General features: G+C 49.7%; 1 protein-coding gene and 1 pseudogene across 2 annotated transcripts; one reads left to right on the top strand and one right to left on the bottom strand.

The window, feature by feature from the left end:
* Positions 1 to 1,499: 1,499 nt before the first annotated feature.
* LOC136457412 (probable indole-3-acetic acid-amido synthetase GH3.12) lies at positions 1,500 to 3,686 on the top strand (annotated as a pseudogene).
* Positions 3,687 to 12,721: 9,035 nt separating this feature from the next.
* Positions 12,722 to 18,222, bottom strand: LOC136461518 (jasmonoyl--L-amino acid synthetase GH3.3-like). Of its 2 annotated transcripts, XM_066460782.1 has the most exons (5): positions 18,066 to 18,222; positions 17,098 to 17,455; positions 16,865 to 16,966; positions 15,909 to 16,738; positions 12,722 to 13,621 (listed from the first exon to the last, which is right to left on the bottom strand). In XM_066460782.1, exons 2-5 carry the CDS (start codon positions 17,400 to 17,402, stop codon positions 13,077 to 13,079), a joined length of 1,782 nt encoding a protein of 593 aa, XP_066316879.1. In that variant the 5' UTR covers positions 17,403 to 17,455; positions 18,066 to 18,222; the 3' UTR covers positions 12,722 to 13,076. The 2 variants fall into 2 exon arrangements, with proteins under 2 accessions (XP_066316879.1, XP_066316878.1); XM_066460781.1 differs by lacking the exon at positions 18,066 to 18,222 and having other exon boundaries at positions 17,098 to 18,045.
* Between the last annotated feature and the right edge of the window lie 3,536 nt (positions 18,223 to 21,758).

Genomic DNA, 21,758 nt, shown 5'->3' with positions numbered 1-21,758 from the left:
AATCATGAATTTCTATAATCACAAGCTTACCTCAGGAAGCCAATTATATGTGTCAAGAGGCATTGGCAAGATAGAAGATGAATTTTGCTAGGACGATCGCCAATGTTGTTGAGGTTCACCAACCACATAACTTTGACCTTTATGCTAATATAAAACCAGCTGTACGTGGTGGATGGTAGATTCTCCCTCATCACAAGCTTTTGCTTGGACCATCAGCCTCCTTTTAGTTCGAGCCCTCATGCTTGCGCATTTTTTTTACAATTCCTGCGTGTCCGCTGGGAAGCTGGGCTGCGTGGGCTTGAGCCGCTGGCAGGCTGGGCTTCAGGCGGGGTTGCGCGCGTTGGGAAGCTGGGCTGCACGAGTGCGGACAGCAACGTTGGGAGGGCTTCTGGGCCACTTGCGCGCTCGAGGTTGGGTCACTTTGGTGGGTTAAATACCAGAGAAAAAATGGAAAAAATATGCACATAGGATCCAATTGACTAGAGGGCAGCTGGGCCCATAAACCATCTTGGACAATAACATTTAAAAAATAATAAAAGAAGTTATGACACACCATCCTTGTCATATAAAATACTTTTTGACACACTATTCTTTTCATAAATTTATGACGACTGCAATTGGTGTTTTTGACAGGACAAAAATTGTCACAATATGGAATTAGACTACCTTTAAGACGTTTTTTGTGACGTTTATTTAGTTATGTCACTAAGTTGAAATGCTTCCAGAGCAAACGACATAAACCAATTGATTTAGTGACTTTTTGATCGAATGTCATGCGATAAACGTCATAAACCAACACATTTCTTGTAGTAGCCCAGCGCTGCATGGAAAACTCTCACACTTTTCCTTCACTGTGTAACCCTGCGCTCTCAGCAATCTAAAGGGCAGCAAAGGACTCTTTTTTTCCTCCAAAGGCTAGAGATACCAGTCTTCCTAAAACCCTCTCTCGATTATATATATAGACTCGTTTTCCTTGGTTTTGTAACCCTTATTGTAAACATCGAGCAACGATCGAAACCAGTATAATCTTTGAATGCTAGGCCATGCGAAGCCCACACGCGTAATTTATTGATAATAGAAAAGGTCTTTTATTATAACATATTTGTCCACAACAAATTTTTCTAATGGTGTGTAACATTTCTCAATATCATCGGATGATATAGAAGGAATATCTGACGCAAGAACGGAGCACAAGACTTGGTCATTTCTTTTCTTGACCTAAGGATGGAGCACAAGACTTCAACTGCCGGCATGAGCATGTTTATGACCTGAGTTGGTCTAGTCCTCTTGTTTTATCTTCCATGTGGACAGCGCAAACAACGCTACGCTAGTCGCTAGCTAGGGTTGGACGTGTCAAGTGTACTGGAACCTGCCGGATCTTGATGATGAACTTCTGCTCCGTCGTCCTTCTATAAATCCAGGTCAGGGGCTCCAGCTTTTCTACCCAAAAGAAGTGGTGTACGCTAAAACAACGTCTCTTTGAACTTTGAAGCGGCAACATGTCGGGGAAGAAGGCCAGAGAGTTCAGCAACGAGGAGGAGGTGATCGCCGAGTTCGACCGGCTGACGCGGAACGCCGCCACCGTCCAGCGGGAGACGCTGCGGCGGATCCTCGACGAGAACGCCGCCGTTGAGTACCTCCAGCGGCATGGCCTCGCCGGCCGCACCGACCCGGACACCTTCCGGGCCTGCGTGCGCTCGCCACGCACGACGACCTCGAGCCCTACATCGCGCGCGTCGCCGACGGCGACACCTCCCCCGTCCTCACCGCCAAGCCCATCACCTCCATCTCCCTCAGGTTCGTGTTAATTGGTCATCGGTTTCAGTACTGTGTGTTGCTGCTGCTAAGCTTGGCCTTGCCAATCCATGTCGATCGTAGCTCCGGCACGACTCAGGGGAAGCGCAAGTACCTGCCCTTCAACGACGAGCTATTCAAGCTGACGATGCATGTGTACCGGACCTCCTTCGCTTTCAGGAACAGGTACGTATGACACGTAAACATGACTCACGCACGCGGCACGTACGCCGGCGCACGGCCGGCCCATCGTCGTCTTTCTGATTGACGCTCCAACGACCGACCAGCGGCATCCTTTCCGGTCCATCATGCACGATCTCTCTTTCTTCTTTTGGCTCTGGTCTAATCCAGTAGAGCAGTAGTTCGTTCACTGCACGACATGTGGTCGCCAGTTACTAGCTAGCTAGCTACTGCACTTCATTTCATCTGATCTCAACATCGTCCTGCCAGGGCGTTCCCCGTCGAGGGCGGCGGCAAGGCGCTGCGGTTCGTCTACGGCAGCCGGCAGTTCACCACCAAGGGCGGGCTGACGGCGGCCACGGCCACCACCCACCTGTACCGCAACGAGGAGTACAAGGCCGCGGTGCGCGACATCCAGCTGCCATGCTGCAGCCCCGACGAGGTGGTCTTCGCCGCCGCGGACATCGCGCAGTCGCTCTACTGCCACCTGCTCTGCGGCCTGCTCTTCGCCGGCGAGGTGCGGACCGTGTTCGCCATGTTCGGCCACAACCTCGTGCTCGCGTTCCAGACGCTGGAGCGGGCGTGGGAGGAGCTGTGCCACGACATCCGCCACGGCGCCCTGTCCCCGGCGCGGGTCACCGAGCCGGCGCTCCTCGCGCCGCCGAACCCCGCGCTGGGCGACGAGGTGGCGCGCAGGTGCGCCGAGGCCAAGCTCAGAGACTGGCGTGGGGTGGTCCCGGCGCTGTGGCCCAACGCTAGGTACGTGCACACGATCGTGACGGGGTCTATGGAGCATTACGTCAGGAAGATCCGGCACTACGCCGGTGGCCTGCAGCTAGTCGCCATGGATTACGGCGCGTCGGAGGGGATGGTCGGTGCCAACGTGGAGCCGGAGGTGCCACCGGACTCGGCAACGTTCGCCGTGGTCCCAGACATCGCCTACTTCGAGTTCATCCCTCTCAAGACCAACGACGGCGGCGGAGCGGCCTGCACCGATACCGGCACGAGCTACAACACCGAGGCGGATCCCGTCGGCCTGACGGAGGTCACCGTCGGCGAGTACTACGAGGTTGTCATGACCACCTTCGCAGGTACGTTCGTCAGTTCATGCATGTTCCTTGCATACCATGCAATGCAGCATATGCAGGTAACTGCACGCAGGGTTGTACCGGTACCGTCTGGGTGACGTGGTGAAGGTGACCGGCTTGTACAACTCGACGCCCAAGCTCAAGTTCGTGAGCCGGGGGGCGATCGGCCCCACGCTGTGCATCAACGTCGACAAGAACACCGAGCAGGACGTGCAGCTCGCCGTCGATGGCGCGGCCGAGATCCTGGCTGCCCAGAACACGTCGTTGGAGGTGGTGGACTACAGCAGCCACGCGGACGTGCCGTCGGACCCGGGCCACTACGTCGTCTTCTGGGAGCTCAGTGGCGAGGCCGACAACGACGTGCTGCAGCGCTTCTGCGACGAGCTGGACCGGCGCTTCGTCTACGCCGGGTACGTGAGCTCGAGAAAGACGCGCGCCATCGAGCCACTGGAGCTGCGGGTGCTGCGGCGGGGCACGTTCCAGAAGGTGCTGCACCACTACCTCGCCCTCGGAGCTCCGGCGAACCAGTTCAAGTTGCCGAGGTGCGTCGCCCGGTCCAACTCCGGCGTCCTCCAGGTCCTCTCTGACAACGCCGTCAAGATCTTCAGCACAGCCTACGACTGAAGATGGCAGACGCAGACGGTGGCGCGGCGAGCCGTGACAACTCAGACGGTTTATGAGTGTGACAGAATTTTGCGCGAGAGCGACCGGTTTTCTTTTGACAAGTTGCACTCCCCTGCACGCCTACATGTTTTCTGCATCTTTTCTGTTTGCCATTATTTTAGGCCTGGTTTAAATCCAGAGCGTAAAATTTGGGGTATCACATCGAGTGTCATATGGAACGTTGCATGGGGGTGTTCGGAATCCGTCAGTAAACTGCGAGACGAATTTATTAAGCTTAATTAATCTGCCATTAGCACATGTGTTACTGTAGCACCACATTGTCAAATCATGGATTAATTAGGTTTAAAAGATTTGTCTTGCAAATTAGGCCCTGTTCGCTTGTCTTATAATCCGTACTTTTTAGCTTGTTTTTTCGGCCCCGTATTTTCCTCTCACAACAACTCAGCCAGAACAGTGTTTCGGCTTGTTTTTTTTCAGCGAAGTGAACGGGGCCTTAGTCGCACACTGTGCAATTAGTTATTTTTTAGTCTATATTTAATACTCCATGCATGTGTCCAAACATTCGATGGGATAGCGTGTAAACTTTTAAGGGAGTAACTAAACAAGGCCTTAAGCATGTGCCTGTTTGTAAGGCTACAATGGACATCATAAAACACAATAGACCTTTTACCGCAATTCTCGGCTAAAATAAAAAAAAAATTGTTGATCTGTGAATGCACACTAAAAATCATGTCCTCTGTTTTTTAGAAGCTGCTAGAGATTTGTGTCGGTTTTATCCATTAGAAGAAAAACCAAATGGCTTGATACCGCCCGGACCTCCGGATGCCTGCGCCTGCGGTCCATTTCCCGCGCCATTTCGCGCGCCCACACAGGCCTGCACCACCCCGAACGTTACGAGCATCGAGAAGAGAGGGAGGGGACGGCGGATGCCCAGTCGACGCCGGAAGGAGGAGAAGAAGACATCAAAGCAAGGCAACAGAAGGCGAGGAGGGAGATGCAACACACAATCTACTTTTAAAACATTCAGATGAAATACTTGCAATATACGTATGAAGATAAATAAAACATTTGAAACATGCATCTGAATCACTTGCAAAAATACCTAAAAACACTTTAAACCATTCTAAAAACATACGCAACATCTAGATAAAACACTTGCAATATATGTGTAAGACATATACAATATCCAAATAAACACACTTGCAACATACGTCTGGAAAAACATATTAAACATTGGGAATAGAAGCTTGCAACATTAATGCACAACCATTGCAACATCCCGATCTACTTTGCAACATCAATATGAAACACATGCAACATACCTTTACAACATTTGAAACATGCATCTGAAATGCATGAAACATACGGAGCTCGACGTCGGCGCGGAGCTCGATGCCACGGAGTGGCGCGGAGGTTGACAGTGCGGAGCTCATCGGTGGCACCGACCTCGGCAGTGGCCTCGGATGACTGGATCCCGCCCACGGCGCCACGCTTCGCTAGGCCCCATCGGCCGCCACACCTGGCACTCAACTCCCAGGGTACACCGGTCCAAGCACTAGCCGCACGTGGCACCAGCTAGGTCTATGACGTGAGAATGGACAGAGAAGGAGAACGCACTGGGAAGGGCACGAGCGGCTTGACGCCAGGAGACAACATTTGGTGCCGGGCTGTGGCGACGGATTGCGATTTGCGGGCGGGGGCGCGCGACGTGCGGCACGGGTGGGTCAGGGTCCATCCGGACGGATGGATGTCCTCAACCAAGCATTACCGAAAACCAAATTACTTTCCCGTTTGGCCTATGTCCACATGATCCCGCAATCTAACATTTGATTTGGTTTCCTCCCTCCAACTATTTCAATTGGTATGATTTAGCTCTTAATAGCATTTGCTTTTTTGTTTTGTTTCTCTACATACAAGGCGAGTCATAATTGCAGATTTTGTAAGGCTATAATGGACATCATAAATCATTTAAAATGCATTACGAATTTTCTTCATTTTGTTTCATACAATTTTGTATTTCTAGCATTCACTTATTATTAGATGTCCTGTCAATGTCAGCTATCATCGCACTCAAACTAAAAAGACAACTTGAGCATGCGAAAACAATAAAAAATCTCCTTTTTAGTGGCAAATTAGACTAACTAAAATAGTTGAGAGGACTAATTCGAATCAAAAGGTTAGTTTAGAAGAAGGCTATCTGGATATATGCCAAACTGGGCGTAGTTGACTAATAGTAAAGTATGAAATACGTTGTTAAGTAATGATCTCCATGTCAACATGATAAGCGTATTTTGTACAAGAAAAAAATCAACTTTGAACACAATTAAAATTATATACAATTGAAGGACAAAAAATGGCATAAACAGATTTGTATTCAAAGTGCCTGTGGGTAGTTAGTTTGTCATGGAAATACTTCAAACCTTTTTTTTTGCGTGTGCATGTTTATAACTATATGCAGCTTATGTTTTTTTTTGACAAAACGGCAGGGGAGCCTCCTACCTCTTTTTTTCTTTTTATATATATGACAAACAATTATGAAAGGACCTAGGATGCCGCCTAGAGGGGGGGTGAATAGGCGTTTCTGAAAATTAACACCTTTAAAAGCGGAAACGATCAGTAAAGTGAGTTTCCAAAAATGGAAACTCCAAATAAAGAGTACCACCCCTCACAAGTTAGCCACAGAGTATATAAAAGATACTAAATGAATCTAGGAGCCAAACGCCTGCAACCAAAGAGTTAGAACACAATTCAATTCAGTTTGGCGCAGGGGTTAATACCGGACGTGTTCGGTAGGTATACCGGACGTGTCCGGTATTCACGACTTCAGTGGAACAGCCCTGAATTTTCTCCTTTTGATTTCTATCTTCAATCCAAACTGCAGGAAACTATTAGAGATAGTAATATACACAGAGTATCTGCAGAATAGCTAAAGCAACACAAATATCAAATGAAATGCGAATTGAGACACGATATTTGTTTTACCGAAGTTCGGACTCGTTCGAGTCCTACTCTCCGTTGAGGGGGCTGCAGGCGACCCAGCGAAGGTCAGCCCTAGAGGGTACCACGAAGGTCACTCTAGCGGGAGTCTTTTCCAACTCCTTTTCCTCTTTTCACTAAATGATTCCGAGGCGGCGGAATCGACCGTTACAAACTTTCCGAAGCAACCACAATCTCTCGGTTGCTCTCCGACGACGCCTAGCCGTCTAGGACCGAAGAGTCCAAGAGTAACAAATATGAATCACGAGATTGACAATATGCACAAGTGCTCAAGTGGTGGCTTGCTCTCTTTTTCAAATTCTCTCTTAACCCACAAATTGATTTTGCAATTTGGATCACACACTCACTAAGAGAGTGTTTAGGAGAGTAGGCAAGGCTCAAAAACGTGTGTCTATCTCAGCAGAATCAGCAGCCTCCAAAGGTGGAGGCTTGGGGGTATTTATAGCCCCCTTAGAAAACTAGCCGTTTTATAGCCGTTGCAATACCGGACATGTCCGGTACCGGTATGACTCACACTGCGCCAACGGTAACTAAGTTACAGTGATGTTGTGAGGCGTCGGAACTCCCGAAGAATGCTGGGACTTCCGACCGTCGGAACTCCCGACTCAAATCGGAACTCCCGACCCTCAGCAATTTTGAAAAACATGTAACTGAGTTAAAGTTAGTGAGGTGTCGGAACTCCCGACGCATGTCGGAACTCCCGACTCACATCGGAACTCCCGACCCTCAATGCTTTTGAAAACTAACCGTTGGCTTCTTGGTCATCCATACCGGACACGTCTGATATGAATACCGGACACGTCCGGTATGACCAGGACAGTGAACCCTCCAAGTTAGTTGAAGTGCGAGACGTCGGAACTCCCAACCCATGCCTGATGTCCTGTCGTCCACTCATGGCTGATGTCCTGTATCTAAAGATTTTCATAGAATTTTAGATACATGCCCATAGCTTATTTTTGAATTGTAATTAGACATAGATTCTTTTATCCAAGGTTTTACAATCACCTCGACACACCATTGTCACAAGGTTTGTAAAACATAGATACTGAAGAAACTATGCCTAATATACAATTCTAGGATAGGATTAAATCAAAGGAAGCAGAGATCCTGCTCTGCTGGGCCATACCGGACACGTCCGGTAGCATACCGGACACGTCCGGTATGGGCGACCAGCAACCCTAACCAGGGTCCCTTGATTCAAACCAACATGGATTAATACCACACTTTGGGCATTGCTTCTACATCACCAATGCAGCATATTGACCGAAGGAATTTCCAAATCATTTATTTTCCAAGTAGATCGGACGAGGTCCGTGATTAGGGTACCTTGAGAGGAGAGAAGAGAGAACGATGTGAATTCCAAATCCACGGGCCTTCAATCCTTGATCCAAGCCTTCTCCAATGCAATCTCCCTCTCTCTCTTTTCCTTGGTGAAATCCTCGGTCGCCCTAGGTTGGGAAGAAGGGCATCGGCTGGTTGGTTGGAAGGAGACAGACAAGTCTGGGCCGAAGGGGTACTTCTGGTTTTATAGTCCCGCTCATACCGAACATGTCCGGTATCATACCGGACACGTCCGGTATACACGGGCTGGCCCAATTTATTCCAAAATGTGTTTTCTCTCTTCCAATCCCCTTTTTTGTTATTTCTTAGTCCAAAAAGGTATATAATGTTGATCCAATCCGAGTATCATCACTTTCCTTATCCAATGCCGTAAAATAATTTTCTCTTTTCCAAATATTTGGCATATACAAGATTTTGCTTGCTTGAGAGAGATAGAGAGAGAGACAGATGTCCGGTATGACTCACACTGCGCCAACGGTAACTAAGTTATAGTGATGTTGTGAGGCGTCGGAACTCCCGAAGAATGCCGGGACTTCCGACCGTCGGAACTCCTGACTCAAATCGGAACTCCCGACCCTCAGCAATTTTGAAAAACATATAACTGAGTTAAAGTTAGTGAGGTGTTGGAACTCCCGACGCATGTCGGAACTCCCGACCGTCGGAACTCCCGACTCACATCGGAACTCCCGACCCTCAATGCTTTTGAAAACTAACCGTTGGCTTCTTGGTCATCCATACCGGACACGTCCGGTATGAATATTGGACACGTCCGGTATGACCAGGACAGTGAACCCTCCAAGTTAGTTGAAGTGTGAGACGTCGGAACTCCCGACCCATGCCGGGACTCCCGACCGTCGGAACTCCCGACCAACGTCGGAACTCCCGACGAACCAACCCGAGAACAACAATTTTACAGCTGCTGGACAAATACCGGACACGTCCGGTGTGAATACTGGACACGTCCGGTATTGCCAGACCAGCAACAAATCAGTTAGCTCTTTTGTCGCTCAAATACTCAAAACTCACATGGGTTGGCTTGAGCACTTATGAAACATTATCTATCAATATGATGCATCCCTCTTAATAGTACGGCATACCTATTAAACTCAAGATCAAAGAAAAAATGAATTTATACCACTTGAGTTGATTTCTTTTGAATTAATGCCGTCCCTTCCAATCTTCATCAAGTAAGGGTGCTAACAAGTTGATGTTGATCTTTTCACTTGAGCATAGCCATCTTGAGCATGTGACTTGATTCCATTCATCAAATTTGAATAATCTCAAATGTATCAAGTCACTTCCATCAAATACTTCATTATAGATTTGATTCTTCACATCAATATGACCATCTTAGCTTGATTAGTACCTCAACTAAATGCAAGTACTTTCTTCTTCATCCTAGCTAGGTTCTTCGGTCGCCAAGCCGTCGCTTGCCCTTCACCTTTGCTTAGTACCTCGAAGCCTTTCCTTGCTATCTTCACCATCTCAAGCCATCAAGTCACATCTTGTTGTTGAATCATCCATTCATATGTATTGTTATCTTTTTCATTTTAATTTAACAAGCTTCAAATATGAGACCATTCCATATGCAATCCCTCATGTCTCATTAACTAATAATCACGAGCTTGCTTTCACATAGTACATGGAAATCCCACAATAAATAAGCCTTCACATGAATTCCATTTGCATTGTTGTCTTGTGCTTGAACTAGATTGTTTATACAACAACACATCATTTCGGCTTTCACTAAGTACCTGTGAGATAACCTATTACCTGTCCACACTTAGCAAACGGGTTAGTCCTTTAATCACGTTGTCATTCAATCATCCAAAACCCACTAAAGGGCTAGATGCACTTTCAAATTATATACCGTCTGTACACATCACAAGGCTCTTACAGCCCAAAAGAAAAAGACAACAAAACTTTAAAGGAAATTCTCACACCACCTAAGAATGGCATCACCAGTTTTCTGCTTTGATTTGATACAAACCAAATCAAGCTCAGCCTTGAAGCTGACTTTCCACATGAAGTTGAAGCTTTTATTATCAAAGATAACACCGATTCTGGTGGTCCAAATCACCCAGCATGCAGTGATAACCAGTTCTCTGAATGTACTACTGCCAAAAGCTGATCTAGCTTGTACGATCATGTCCAGGGGACAGCTGAAAAATGCAGCTTATGTTTGTTAAAACTCAATGGCCAAAGCATGCACCAAATAAAAACTATACGTTATTTAAAAATTTAAAATGATCTAGTAACCTTTTTTCGGTTGTATGAACCATCATAAAAACTGACCTATTAAAATCAGTTTTGCAAAGCTACACATTTTTTCTCTTTTCATGTAAAAAATGTGTAGTTTTGTGATATTTATGACAATGTAAGTGCGAAGATGATTCACCACAGTGTCCTTTTAGCAATAAAGGATGTCACTAAAAGTATAGTTTTTGTGAAACTGAAATTTGAAAGTGCGGGCTCTTTGTGATATTTTTCCAGTAGGATTTTCGAAATTTAATTAAGAAAATATATAATGGCCGTCCGTGCCATTAATGGGCCGTCCTCTTGCAGTGCCCACTACCTGTTGGCCTTCGTTTTATATGCAAAGCATGTCGCCCATGTCCTTTGTGAATTTTGGCCCCAACTAAGCCCAAAACCTAGAGACGATGGCGGCTCTTTGCAGTTCCACCAGTCCAATTTCTTCTAGTCCCATCACCTTCTACTCTCTAGGTAGCATTACGTTATTCCATTGAAGTGTTACGTTATGCAGTTTTTAAGAGTGTCACGTCATCTTTAGGTTATTAGGTATCTAAATTGATAAATGAAACAACTTCTCTCAATGCACAACTTTCATTTCACACTTTTTATAGGCTGGCCAAAAGCATTTAATTATTTCATGAAGTCTAAAACGCTTGAAGATGAAACGAATTATTTTTAGTGGAGCTTCATTCCAGACTCCAATTTTCATAGTCTTGGTAACTCTGTCCATCAGGTTTCATCCTCATAAAACCCAACACTTTACTTATAAATTTCATGCCATGCAAGAGCAGCTCTAGTGTAGCATTCGAACCGTGACAGGAGGATTCAGTTTGCACTTTTTTTTTGAGGTCAACACCGGGGATAAGTTCTCCCCACCTGAATTTTCATTCCACAGATACCGGTCAAGCCGGGGGTGGAAGGGCGTGGTGCCAATCCTAATACAAAGTTCCGAGAAGTACATAACAAGTAGGAGAGAGAGGGATTACAACACTTAACAGAACAACAACAACAAACACAAACATGATTCAGCTACCAAATCCGCCTACTAACCGAAGCGACTGCGAGCACTGCTTCCTAACCTGTGCCACCACCAAAGATATACTCCCAAGAGCTCCACACCATATGCAGCTTCATAATGATTAAAGAAATATATTCTCTCTCTTTTGTTAGTTTTCCCTTCCTTCGTACAAGACTGGCAGTCCGTGCTTTATGTGCTCGCGTCAAACTGAGTTTGGAGTCCAATTTTCGTTCTGACAACGACGAGTCGACGTCTACAATGTTCTCGGTTCGGTTTTGCTTTTCCCTGTTCGATTTTGTTCAATACTGGAGATGCTCTAACTAGTTTTGTATATGTTATTTAATGATATTAAATTTTTTATGAAACTTGTATTGAGAATGGCCTTAGCCCAAGAGACGCATTGCAGTTCCAACTGCTTATGAATAATTTCCCCTTCGGGGCAAGGCCGTTAATTGTACCGTGTGGAAAAAAAAAATGTATATAACTATATAGTACTGATAGTCTGGTATAGTGCTGATAGTCTGATACCAAATAGACCATGATTTGCTATGAGCTGGTGGAATGATCGTCCAGACACTCAGACGACGAATCGTACGTTCCCGTCCATAGGTCCACGTCTCTTGAATGCCGAAATCCATCCGGGTATCCGGTGCTCTTCCCTCAAATCAGAGACCTCATCAGCACGTGCCGGAAAGGATCCATGCAATGCAAGTGGCTGCACTGCATGCAGTCCCAATGGCAACAATGTTCACAAAAAAAAAGTCCCAATGGCAACAACACATGGTCTAATGGTCATGTTTGGCTTACCCCATATTCGGCTTGTTCGGCTTCTTTTTTCAGCCGGAACAGTGTTTTTCTCTCACAACAATCCAGCCAGAACAGTGTTTTTCAGCCAGTTTCAGTAAAGTTTCAGACCAACCAACGGGGCCGGTTCATGTCCTCTCAAGTATTCACGTCCCTGAAAACGGGGCATGCAGGGGCAGAGACGAGAAAGAGGCAAGAACGCGTGCCACTGCGTGCGATTGGTCGATCACTTACACTGATCGAGCAGCTCGGTCAGGCGCCTGTGTTGTCGGCCAGTGCCTATACCTCTGCAGTGCACTGCAGTGCAGCCGAGGCGGCCATGCATGTGCCTGCAAATTCAGAGTGCTCTCCCAACTGCAGGCAGAAAGGAGGCCCAGCCTTGTCCCTTCCGGTTTGCAGGTTGCACTTGCGCCCCTCACTTCCTGTCCTGTCCTGTCCAGATGACGTGCACTGCGCAGCTTGTGCTCTTCGTCACATGGCATGCAGGCGTCCAAACCGTTGCCTGCCGGCCGACTTCGCTGCCTGTGGGCTTTGGTTTTGCAGGCTTGCTTGTTGCTTCACAAACGACGCTGACATGTGGTCACCCAACTGCCCCCGAAGGATAAACATTCAGAGCTCAGAGGGTCAAAGGATCCATCTGGGAGAAGATACCATAAGAAATATTAACAGGTTTATTCCACTCGATTTAACGACGACACTACTACTTGCAAACAGGACACATTGGTTGCGTCATGCAGAGTACCAGTTGCACCGCAATGGCTCATCACAACAAGCACCTGAATCTGCTGCATGAACATCCTGCACAGCTGCAAGTGTGCAAACTACCTGATCTGTCACTGCATGCATGCACGCTCCAATGCAAGGCCAGCGATGTACATGGCGTCGCTTCGTGCATGCTAGTCTTCTACCTCCTCCTCTTCCGCCCTCTCATCGCCGTCCACCGTACGTCCACGCACGCCAGCGATCGAGCGGCGTCGTCAGTCGTAGGCGGCGCTGAAGAAGACCTTGACGACGTTGGCGGAGAGGATCTGGAGGACGCCCGAGTTGTTGGACCGTCCGACGCAGCGCGGCGACTTGAACTGGCTGACGGGGGCGCCCAGGGAGAGGTAGTGGCGGAGCACCTTCTGGAAGGTGCCCCGCTGCAGCACCCGCAGCTCCAGGGGCCCGATGCCGCTCGTCTTCCGTGAACCCACGTACCCGGGGTCCGTGAAGGCGCGGTCCAGCTCGTCGCAGCAGCTCTGCAGCACGTCGTCGTTGCCGTCGGCGTTGAGCTCCCAGAACACGACGTAGTGGCCCGGGTCGCGCGACACCTCCGCGTGGCTGCTGTAGTCCACCACCTCCAGCTTCTCCGCCGCCAGGATCTTGGCCGCGCTGTCCACGGCCAGCTGCAGGTCCTGCTCGCTGTTCTTGTCGATGTTGATGCTCAGCATCAGGTTCCGCCGGCACACGAACTTGAGCTTCGGCGTCGAGTTGTAGAACCCGGCCACCTTCACCACGTCCCCTAGACGGTACCGGTACAGCCCTGCCAAAAATACATATATTCCTTTAATGTCGAAAGAGCAATTATGATCACAACGCAGAGTGTTTCACCACTTGGAAGCAAATCTTATCCGTTCATTAGACAAGGTCACAGAACACATCATGTTGTGTAGGCCCTTTCTCATGACGTGCGTGCCCTGTGCCCATACCCATCCATGGAGTCAGAGTTCAAGCCATGGAAATCTCCAGGCTGGTGCAGCAAAGTCTGCGAACTGAGGCGATGGAAAAACATACAAAATGCCCACATCCACAAGCCCACAAAGGTAATAGGTGAGGAAGAAAGCGAAAGGTTCTTGTCTAGTAGCTGCTTGGACGACTAGTAAGACACAGACAGACAGAAAGCACAGACAGCCTGAAAATTCAGCTGCTTCGTTCTGAATAAGATTCATTCAACGAAGAAGACAGTGTTTGACGGCAGCAAGCAGCGGTTGCACTCAGTTGTGAATGCACGCGACCCCTGCGGGTCAGATTCAGTTAGACCATGGCTTGGTTCCCTGCAGGCTGCAGAACGGCCAAGAACAATGAACGGCCGGCAAATCGACAAACCACCATGGAAGCAGCTCTTTTGTCTTAACATAGTCAAACGATCATATACGATCGTGGATTATTACTGCTGGCTGGTTTGGTGTGAGAGAAAAATACTATTCTGGCTGAAAATTTAAGATCGTTTACGACCAAAGCGAACAGGCTGAGTATTCATGGCCGATCCACTAGTTCCACACCTAATCCATATTTTACAGTACAGGCCGATATATATAGTATTTACTAGGAGTAGATACTAGTACTCTACTACCTCTACTACTAGTCTTTGGTCCAATCAGTGCCTTTTTTTTCTCTCTCTCTCTCTCTTGGAAAACAAAACAAAACAGACAAAACAATACGACATCTCACATCAAATGATTAATTTCCATTCAGACTCAAATTGCTGAATAAGTCGTCTTTGCAGTTGCATCACCCGTGTCACTTGTCATTCAGTCAAGTTTAATATTCAGGCAGTGGGCAGTAGTGTAGGAGTAGGTTCCAAGAAGAAGAGTACTGCTACTACTAGCTGCATATCTTCAGGCGTAAGAAGTTATCTTGTGAGTTTGTGACACTGTGACAGTAACACTGCAACTGATGATGGATGGATGGATGTGCATGGGAAAAAATTTCTGTCCATTTCAAAACTGCGTTATATATGTCCTCGTAGAAGATTTGCAAACACAAACGTTTGCGCACCTCATATGTGTTGAAAATGGATAGACTTTTGGACTAGAATCTTTTAAACAAAACCCTTTTTGGATTAGTTTGTGCACTCCTGTTTCTTGCTGATTGTTTTGTTCATAACCTACCGACTCCGACACACACTGTTACCGAATCCAGATCTCCAAGATCGTCCATGCATCTCCTGTCCTTGATGACCTACCAGCAGATATACGAATGGACGCACAAAAGTACAGAGCGGTCGCCAAACAGAACAACAACTAACGTCGGTTTCAGACCTCCTGACGGGTTTTTTCAACCGGAATAAAATCCATGCTGCGAGTACGAAGGTCGCAGCTCACCAAAGAGCCATCTGCTTTCTCTGAAAGTGAGATCTCACTCCGTGCCTTGTTCAGTTGTTCGAGACCGGCCGGGAGGAAGTACGTGATCGATCGCAAAAGCCCAAGGTTCGGACAGCTGCTGAACGGCGACCGCCGGAGTCAATCCCAGCCGGCCCTCCTTCGGCGGTCGTCGTCAAACTCGGAGGTGATCCAAGTCAACAAAGAGGAAAGCGTGAGACGAAACCGAAGCTGTGTGTGTGCGTCTAGCTAATCCAGCTCACTGTGCCCACAGGTTAAGATTAGTACGCCCACTACTGTCCACAGCAGCACAGAGCAAAGTTTGGTCTCGATCTGGAGTAATTGGGTAGCTGCTGGCACGAAAGTAACAGGCTTCTAGGGCGGTGTACGTTTTTCGTTTTCCCGCTGTACAAGCAGCAGCAGCTCGTACCATCCAAACCTAAATCCGATGAACACCTAGGCCGGCCCAACCACAGTACTTTTTGTGTCTCTACAGTTTCTTGAAACCGGCCGGCATTACATTGTTCAGTGCAAGTTGCAAGCACAGCCAGAATGGTTAAGAGATGAGTCTAGTGACGATCGATATGCGGTAGGTCAGAATTTGGAAGTCTGGTGATGAACAAGCATACAAAACAGTGGTAAGCACCATGCGTCGTCGTGTATGAATTAAAACGAACGAGCGAGAGCGAGGACCAAGCCCCAAGGAGGATGTGTGTAATGTAGTGTTACCTGCGAAGGTGGTGACGACAACCTCGTAGTGCTCGCCGACGGTGACCTCGGTGAGGCCGACGGGCTCGGCCTCGGCGTAGCAGGTATCGTCGTCAGCGGCAGCGGCACCGCCGTGGCAGCTGGTGGCCTTGAGCGGGATGAACTCGAAGTAGGCGATGTTGGGGAGCACGGTGAAGGTGACGGACTCCGGCGGCGTCTCGGGCTCGACGTTGGCGCCGACCCATCCCTCGGACGCGCCGTACTCGGCGGCGACGAGGGGCAGCCCGCCCGCGTAGTGGCGGAGCTTCTTGACGTAGTGCTCCATGGAGCCCGTCATGATGCCGTGCACGTACCTGGCGTTGGGGAACAGCGCCGGGATGACGCCGTACCAGTTGCTGAGCCCGGCGCACCTGCGCGCCACCTCGTCGGCGAGCGCCGGGTTCGGGCCCGTGAGCAGCGCCTCGACGGCCCTGCGGACGGCGGGGGCGGTGACGCGCGTGGGGGAGAGGGAGCCCGCGCGGATGTCGGCGCGCAGGTCCTCCCAGACGCGCTCGAAGGTCTGGAAGGCGAGCACGAGGCTGTGCGCGAAGGTGGCGGACACGATGCGGACCTCGTCGGCGTACAGCAGGCCGCAGAGCAGGTGGCAGTAGAGCGACTGCGCGAAGTCGGCGCCGAAGATCACGGCCTCCGGGCTGCACACCTGCGACTGGATGGCGCGCATGGTGGGCATGAACTCCTCGCTCCGGTACACGTTGGTGGTGGCCGTGGTGGCTGTCAGCCCGCCCGTGGTGGTGAACTGACGGCTGCCGTAGATGAACTGCAGCGCCTTGCCGTCTTCCACGGGGAACGCCCTGTGTTCATGACGGATCCGAGACTAATAAGCCTGGTCGTTGGAGCGTCGTCGATCGACGACGTGCCAAGGATTATTGTTGCCTTGGGTGATGAGATGTGACATGCATGTGTGAGTGTGTACTCACCTGTTCCTGAAGGCGTAGGAAGTCCGGTATATCTGCATCGTGGACTTGACGAGCTCCTGGTTGAAGGGCAGGTACTTGCGCTTCCCCTGCGTCGTGCCGGAGCTGCAAGACATGACATGGGGCCATGGGCGCCGGCGGTACGTCCGTCGTCAGTCACGGTGACTTATTACTGACATGGAGCGAGAGAAGAGCGCGTCGACACGACGACAGACAGTGCGCGGTTACCGACCGACCTGAGGGAGATGGAGGTGATGGGCTTGGCGGTGAGCACGGCGGAGGTGTCGCCGTCGGCGATGCGCGCAATGTAGGGCTCGATGTCGGCGTGCGTGGCGAGCGGCACGCAGGCCCGGAAGCTGGCGGCGTCGGTGCGTCCCGCGAGGCCCCGGCACCGGAGGTACTCGGCGCTCGCGTTGTCGCCGAGGATCCGGCGCAGCGTGTCCCGCTGCACGGCGGCGGCGTCCCGCGTCAGCGCCTCGAACTCGGCGATCACCGCCTCGCCGCAGAACGCGGCCTGCAGCGGCTTCTTCTTCTCCGGCATGGCGTCGCCCGGGCGCCTGCTGGACCGCGTTCTGCTGCTCCTCTGTCGTCTACCTGCGAGGCGAGACAAAAGGACCGGCACCCGGACAAGGAGTGAGGACGTCACGCCCAGGGACTCGCGCCTCATCGCATCGGTGGGTTGTTCTGTTGTGCGCGGAAGCAGGCAGGCACTGAGCTGTGCTCCAGCTCCACGACGGCCGCGCCCGTCCGTTCGTGCAGCGTTGGGCGGGGAAAAGGAAAATGACGGCAGCAATCTCACGGGGGTTTGAGTGCACGCCCCACTTGGCAAACAATTTGCAGCGAGCGAATGGGATAAAAAAGTGGAGAGGAGGCCACGCGAGACAGCCGGAGAGGACAAAACGCGAAACGAGAGACACGGCCGGGCGGGCGGCGCGCGCGGCGGCGAAAACGGATCACAGGCGCCCCTGCAGCTGCAGGCGTACCCTTCGCGTGTCCCCGTGCCGCCTCGCGCGCAGGAGCAAGAGGCTGGCTGGCCAGCCAGTGGTACCGCAGGGAACCGCGCGCGCTCCATGAATGACCAGACGAGTCCAGCCCAGCGCGCCGGCCGCACGGGCACAGCAGAGCTGAGAGCGCGGCGCGCACGCGGGGGGACCCGGCCAGCCGAGCGAGGAGGAGAAGGAGAAGAAGACAGAGGTAGCCTCACCTGCGGCCGGGGCCTTCCTCCCCCTCCCCTCGCCCTGCTCCGGCGGCGAGCGAGCTCGAAACGCCCGTGCTGGTGCGGTGTGGCGGACCAGGTCACGCACAACTGGACTGCCTGCGCCGCACGAGGCCAGGCCCCTGCCTGCATATATACACGCCGTCCCTGCGAGCGTGTCCGTGAAGCGGCTCCGCGCCGGGCCCAGGGGAGCCCCAGCTGTCAGACAACTAACTGTGTGCTGTGCGCGGTAAGAGTAAATAGTAAGTCCACCCCGGGCGTGAACAGCTGCTGATTTTCCTGGCAATTCACTCTACTAGCGCCTTGTTTAGATCATCTCCAAATTCCAAGTTTTTTCACTCTCTTTCCATCACATCAATTTTTAGCCGCTTGCATGGAGTATTAAATATGGGTAAAAAAAATAACTAATTGCACAGTTTAGTTGGAAATCACGAGATTAATCTTTTGAGCTTAGTTGGTCCACGATTGGACAATATTTACCAAATAAAACGAAAGTGCTACTATTCATCAGGTTGCAATTTTTTGCAATCTAAACGTGGGCTAGAGTACTAGTCTATTCTATGGAGGAAAACTAAAGCGCAGATGGGAAGAAAAAAAAGATAAGTAACTAGTCACTCCTGCCTTGATGGGTGGATCTGCAAGCGACGACGGTTGGTTAAGTAGGGAAGGAAGGAGGATGACTAGTCAGCCGCAACTACTGGTGACAGCAGAGGCCAGCTGACAGCGACGCCACGAGTGAGTGAGTGAGTGAGGATAAGGCCAGCAGGATGTTACCCCGATGACAACTATTGGCTGAATTGTTTTTTTTTTTTTTTTGTCACCTCTCGTCTGAATACAGCTGTAGTATCTAGTCGTATGCAGACACACCTACACCACACATATGAACACCACACTCACACCACTAGTACACGAGCAGACCTACAACTATACACAGATATGAAGACGCGTCCTAGAGAGATCACCAGAAAACCAGCAGGCTCTGTAGGAGACGGAAACATCGCAGTTCTATTGTGGCACCACGCGTTGAGAGGCTTCACTGAAAATTATTATTGGAATAAATCCTAGTGAGAAGACCAGCGCCGAACCCGGGGTTCGAACGCTGGTGGGCAGCGTGCTCACCTGCACCGCGTGCCAACCGAGCTAGAGCTCGTTCTCTCTGGCTGAATTGTTGTGCTAAAAAAAGAAGCCGGACAAGCTGAATATGGGGGGCAAGCCGAACAGAGCCTACGTCGCCATTTGCTACTCTTGATATGTATGTATGGTGTATCCACCATCTTCAACGCCCGCCTTCTTTACGTTGCGGCTCGGTGGTTTCTTTGTTAGACAGATAGAAGGCCGAGAGGACTGCGATACTACACTTTTTCTACTGTATGTAAAAAAAAAGAAGGTGAATGTTAAATTCATGTAGTGCAAAATCTAGGGAAACAGGAGACTCCCCTCTTCCTCTGCCCATGCTCTCTGTGTATTGCATTCAAGCTATCAGTCTTAACTCTAGCATTTGGTGATGTTAAGAAAATTTTAGAGTTTTGTATCTGAGGAGACGAGAAAGATGGCTATACAGTGCTGGTCGGACTCATGCACCCTCAGCCCAAGCAACACCATGTACCCATCTTTCCCATCTCCTCATACACAAAACTCTGAAATTCTTAACATCACTAGACCCATACTAAAGTTGAGTAAGATTGACAGGTTAGATGCAGTACCGATCATATAGCCATGGCTTGAACTAAGTATGACTCGGGCTCAAAAATCACTGCCAAAAAATTGGCTACTGAGGAGCCTGAAACACTCGGTTTGTTGTTAGTTTTTTTCTATGGAATTGATAGCCCTCAAAAGGTGAATTTGTGAAGCAACATGTGTAATTGTCACATCCCTCTATTTTTGCCAACTCTTGTGATGTCACCAACCACTCGCCTCTTCCCTAGACTTTCATAATCCACTAACCGTTTCGTTCCCAGGCCATCTTCTTAAAGGTTGTTTGATTGGCGGCCACTGTTTCGCCACACCATGGCTTCGACAGCCATATATAAAAAGGAATCGATGTTTTGGTTGCTATCTTAATATGGCGAGGCACACAAAAGAATCTGTTGATATCCGTCTGTTTTCTCGCCACACTCGTGAATCCAATTTTTTATCCCCTCAACTGTGGTGCCGCCGCACCTATAGCTTGGCAAGATATGGCTGGCAACCAAGCATCAGGCTCTAAGTCGTAGTTGATAGGAGTCAAAACAAACTCCACGGTGCCAATCAACCAACACTGGCCATGTTCGGTTGGCTGAATTTTAGCTGAAACTGGTTGAAAAATAATGTTCTGGCTGAATTGTTGTTAGAAAAAAATACTGTTCCGACTAAAAAAATAAGCCGAACAAGCCAGATATAGGGTAAGCCGAACGGGGCCACTGTCTAGTTAAAGAAAGTACACTAGTGGTTCACTCCAATGATGATTGAGGTTTGCATTTCCCGTGTCCCGTACTTTTATGCCACATACGGTTCTTTTTCTTATAAAAAGCAAAATACAAAAGATATTCGGATGTAGATGTATTCTAAAATAAACAAGTACTCTCTTCGTCTTAAATTTTAAATTATAAGTCATTCAATTTTTTTTGAAGAGTCAACGTATCTCAAATTTGACCAAATTAATATAATAAAATAATAACATTTATTGTACTAAACAAGTATTATTAGATTTTTAATTTTGATCAAATTTGAGATGTTTGACTATCAAAACGTTAGAACTACCCATCATTTGAGACGGAGGGAGTAGGATGGTCGGTCTAGCCCCGATGGAGACAAATCCGTGCGTATCTTACGCTGGACCAGGTCATATTTAAACCCGTTTGTTCCAGCCAGCATGGCGGCAGCATCAGCATGCAAGGCCAAGCAGAGGCAGGGGAACCGGAGATCTGCCGGCCCCTATTTCGCGCGATCCCGGAACAGGGACAAGCACGCCCTGCCTCTTGACGTCTAACCAACCCGTTGCCTGGCCGCTTTCCAACAGTTGAAGCCGTGCAAGAGAGACCTGGAAAGAAGCCTCTCCCTCTCTCAGGAATCGGCCAGGATGGGCTCGCCCAACAGCGACGTCGTCCATGTCCCAACCAGGAAAGCACTGGCTGAGGTCCGGCCGCCCGGGGGCTCCGGTGGGCGGTGACTGCCTGCGTGCCTGGAATGGCATCGTTGCATGCCCGTTAGGGGTGCAGGGGAACGGACGGTGAATCGGTGATGCTGCCAGCCACGGCTCTCCTCTCCGTGTGTCTGTCTGTCTGTCGGCTAGCTGCTCAAGCCACCAACACCAGCAAGAGCAACAGCACTGTCCTGCTCTTGCCTGCCAAAAGATGGCGCTACTTGGGCCGGATATGCTATGCGATATCGCTACTTGTTGCCGGTGAGAAGGAAAAGGGCACGTGTAGCTGCTCAAGCCACCAACACCAGCAAGAGCAACAGCACTGTCCTGCTCCAACCCTAAAAGATGGCACTACTTGGGCCGGATATGCCATGCGATATCGCTACTTGTTGCCGGTGAGAAGGAAAAGGGCACGTGTGGGTTTGCTGGGGTTTTCTGGGCATGGAAAAGGACGCTGCGGGCGTATCTCTGTCAACGACGAGAGCCGGCCGGCCGTGGTCTTGGAAGATGCAGGTTGGGTTGGGATAGACATGCCATGAGAGGGCCATCAGTCGTGTAAG

The sequence above is a fragment of the Miscanthus floridulus genome, chromosome 6 (assembly GCF_019320115.1).
Source record: "Miscanthus floridulus cultivar M001 chromosome 6, ASM1932011v1, whole genome shotgun sequence".
Taxonomy (NCBI): Eukaryota; Viridiplantae; Streptophyta; class Magnoliopsida; order Poales; family Poaceae; genus Miscanthus; species Miscanthus floridulus.
The sequence above is the reverse complement of the archived record's forward strand: the minus strand, read 5'-3'. Positions and strand labels throughout refer to the sequence as shown.

Bases quoted from the DNA above. Each gene is read 5' to 3' on its own strand.
- LOC136461518 (XM_066460781.1), bottom strand. From the start codon at position 17,933: ATGGAGCGCGCGCGGTTCCCTGCGGTACCACTGGCTGGCCAGCCAGCC. The intron at 16,967-17,097 runs GTCGGTCGGTAA...CATGTCTTGCAG, and splicing joins ATCACCTCCATCTCCCTCAG to CTCCGGCACGACGCAGGGGA. The intron at 16,739-16,864 runs GTGAGTACACAC...TCATGAACACAG, and splicing joins TCCTACGCCTTCAGGAACAG to GGCGTTCCCCGTGGAAGACG.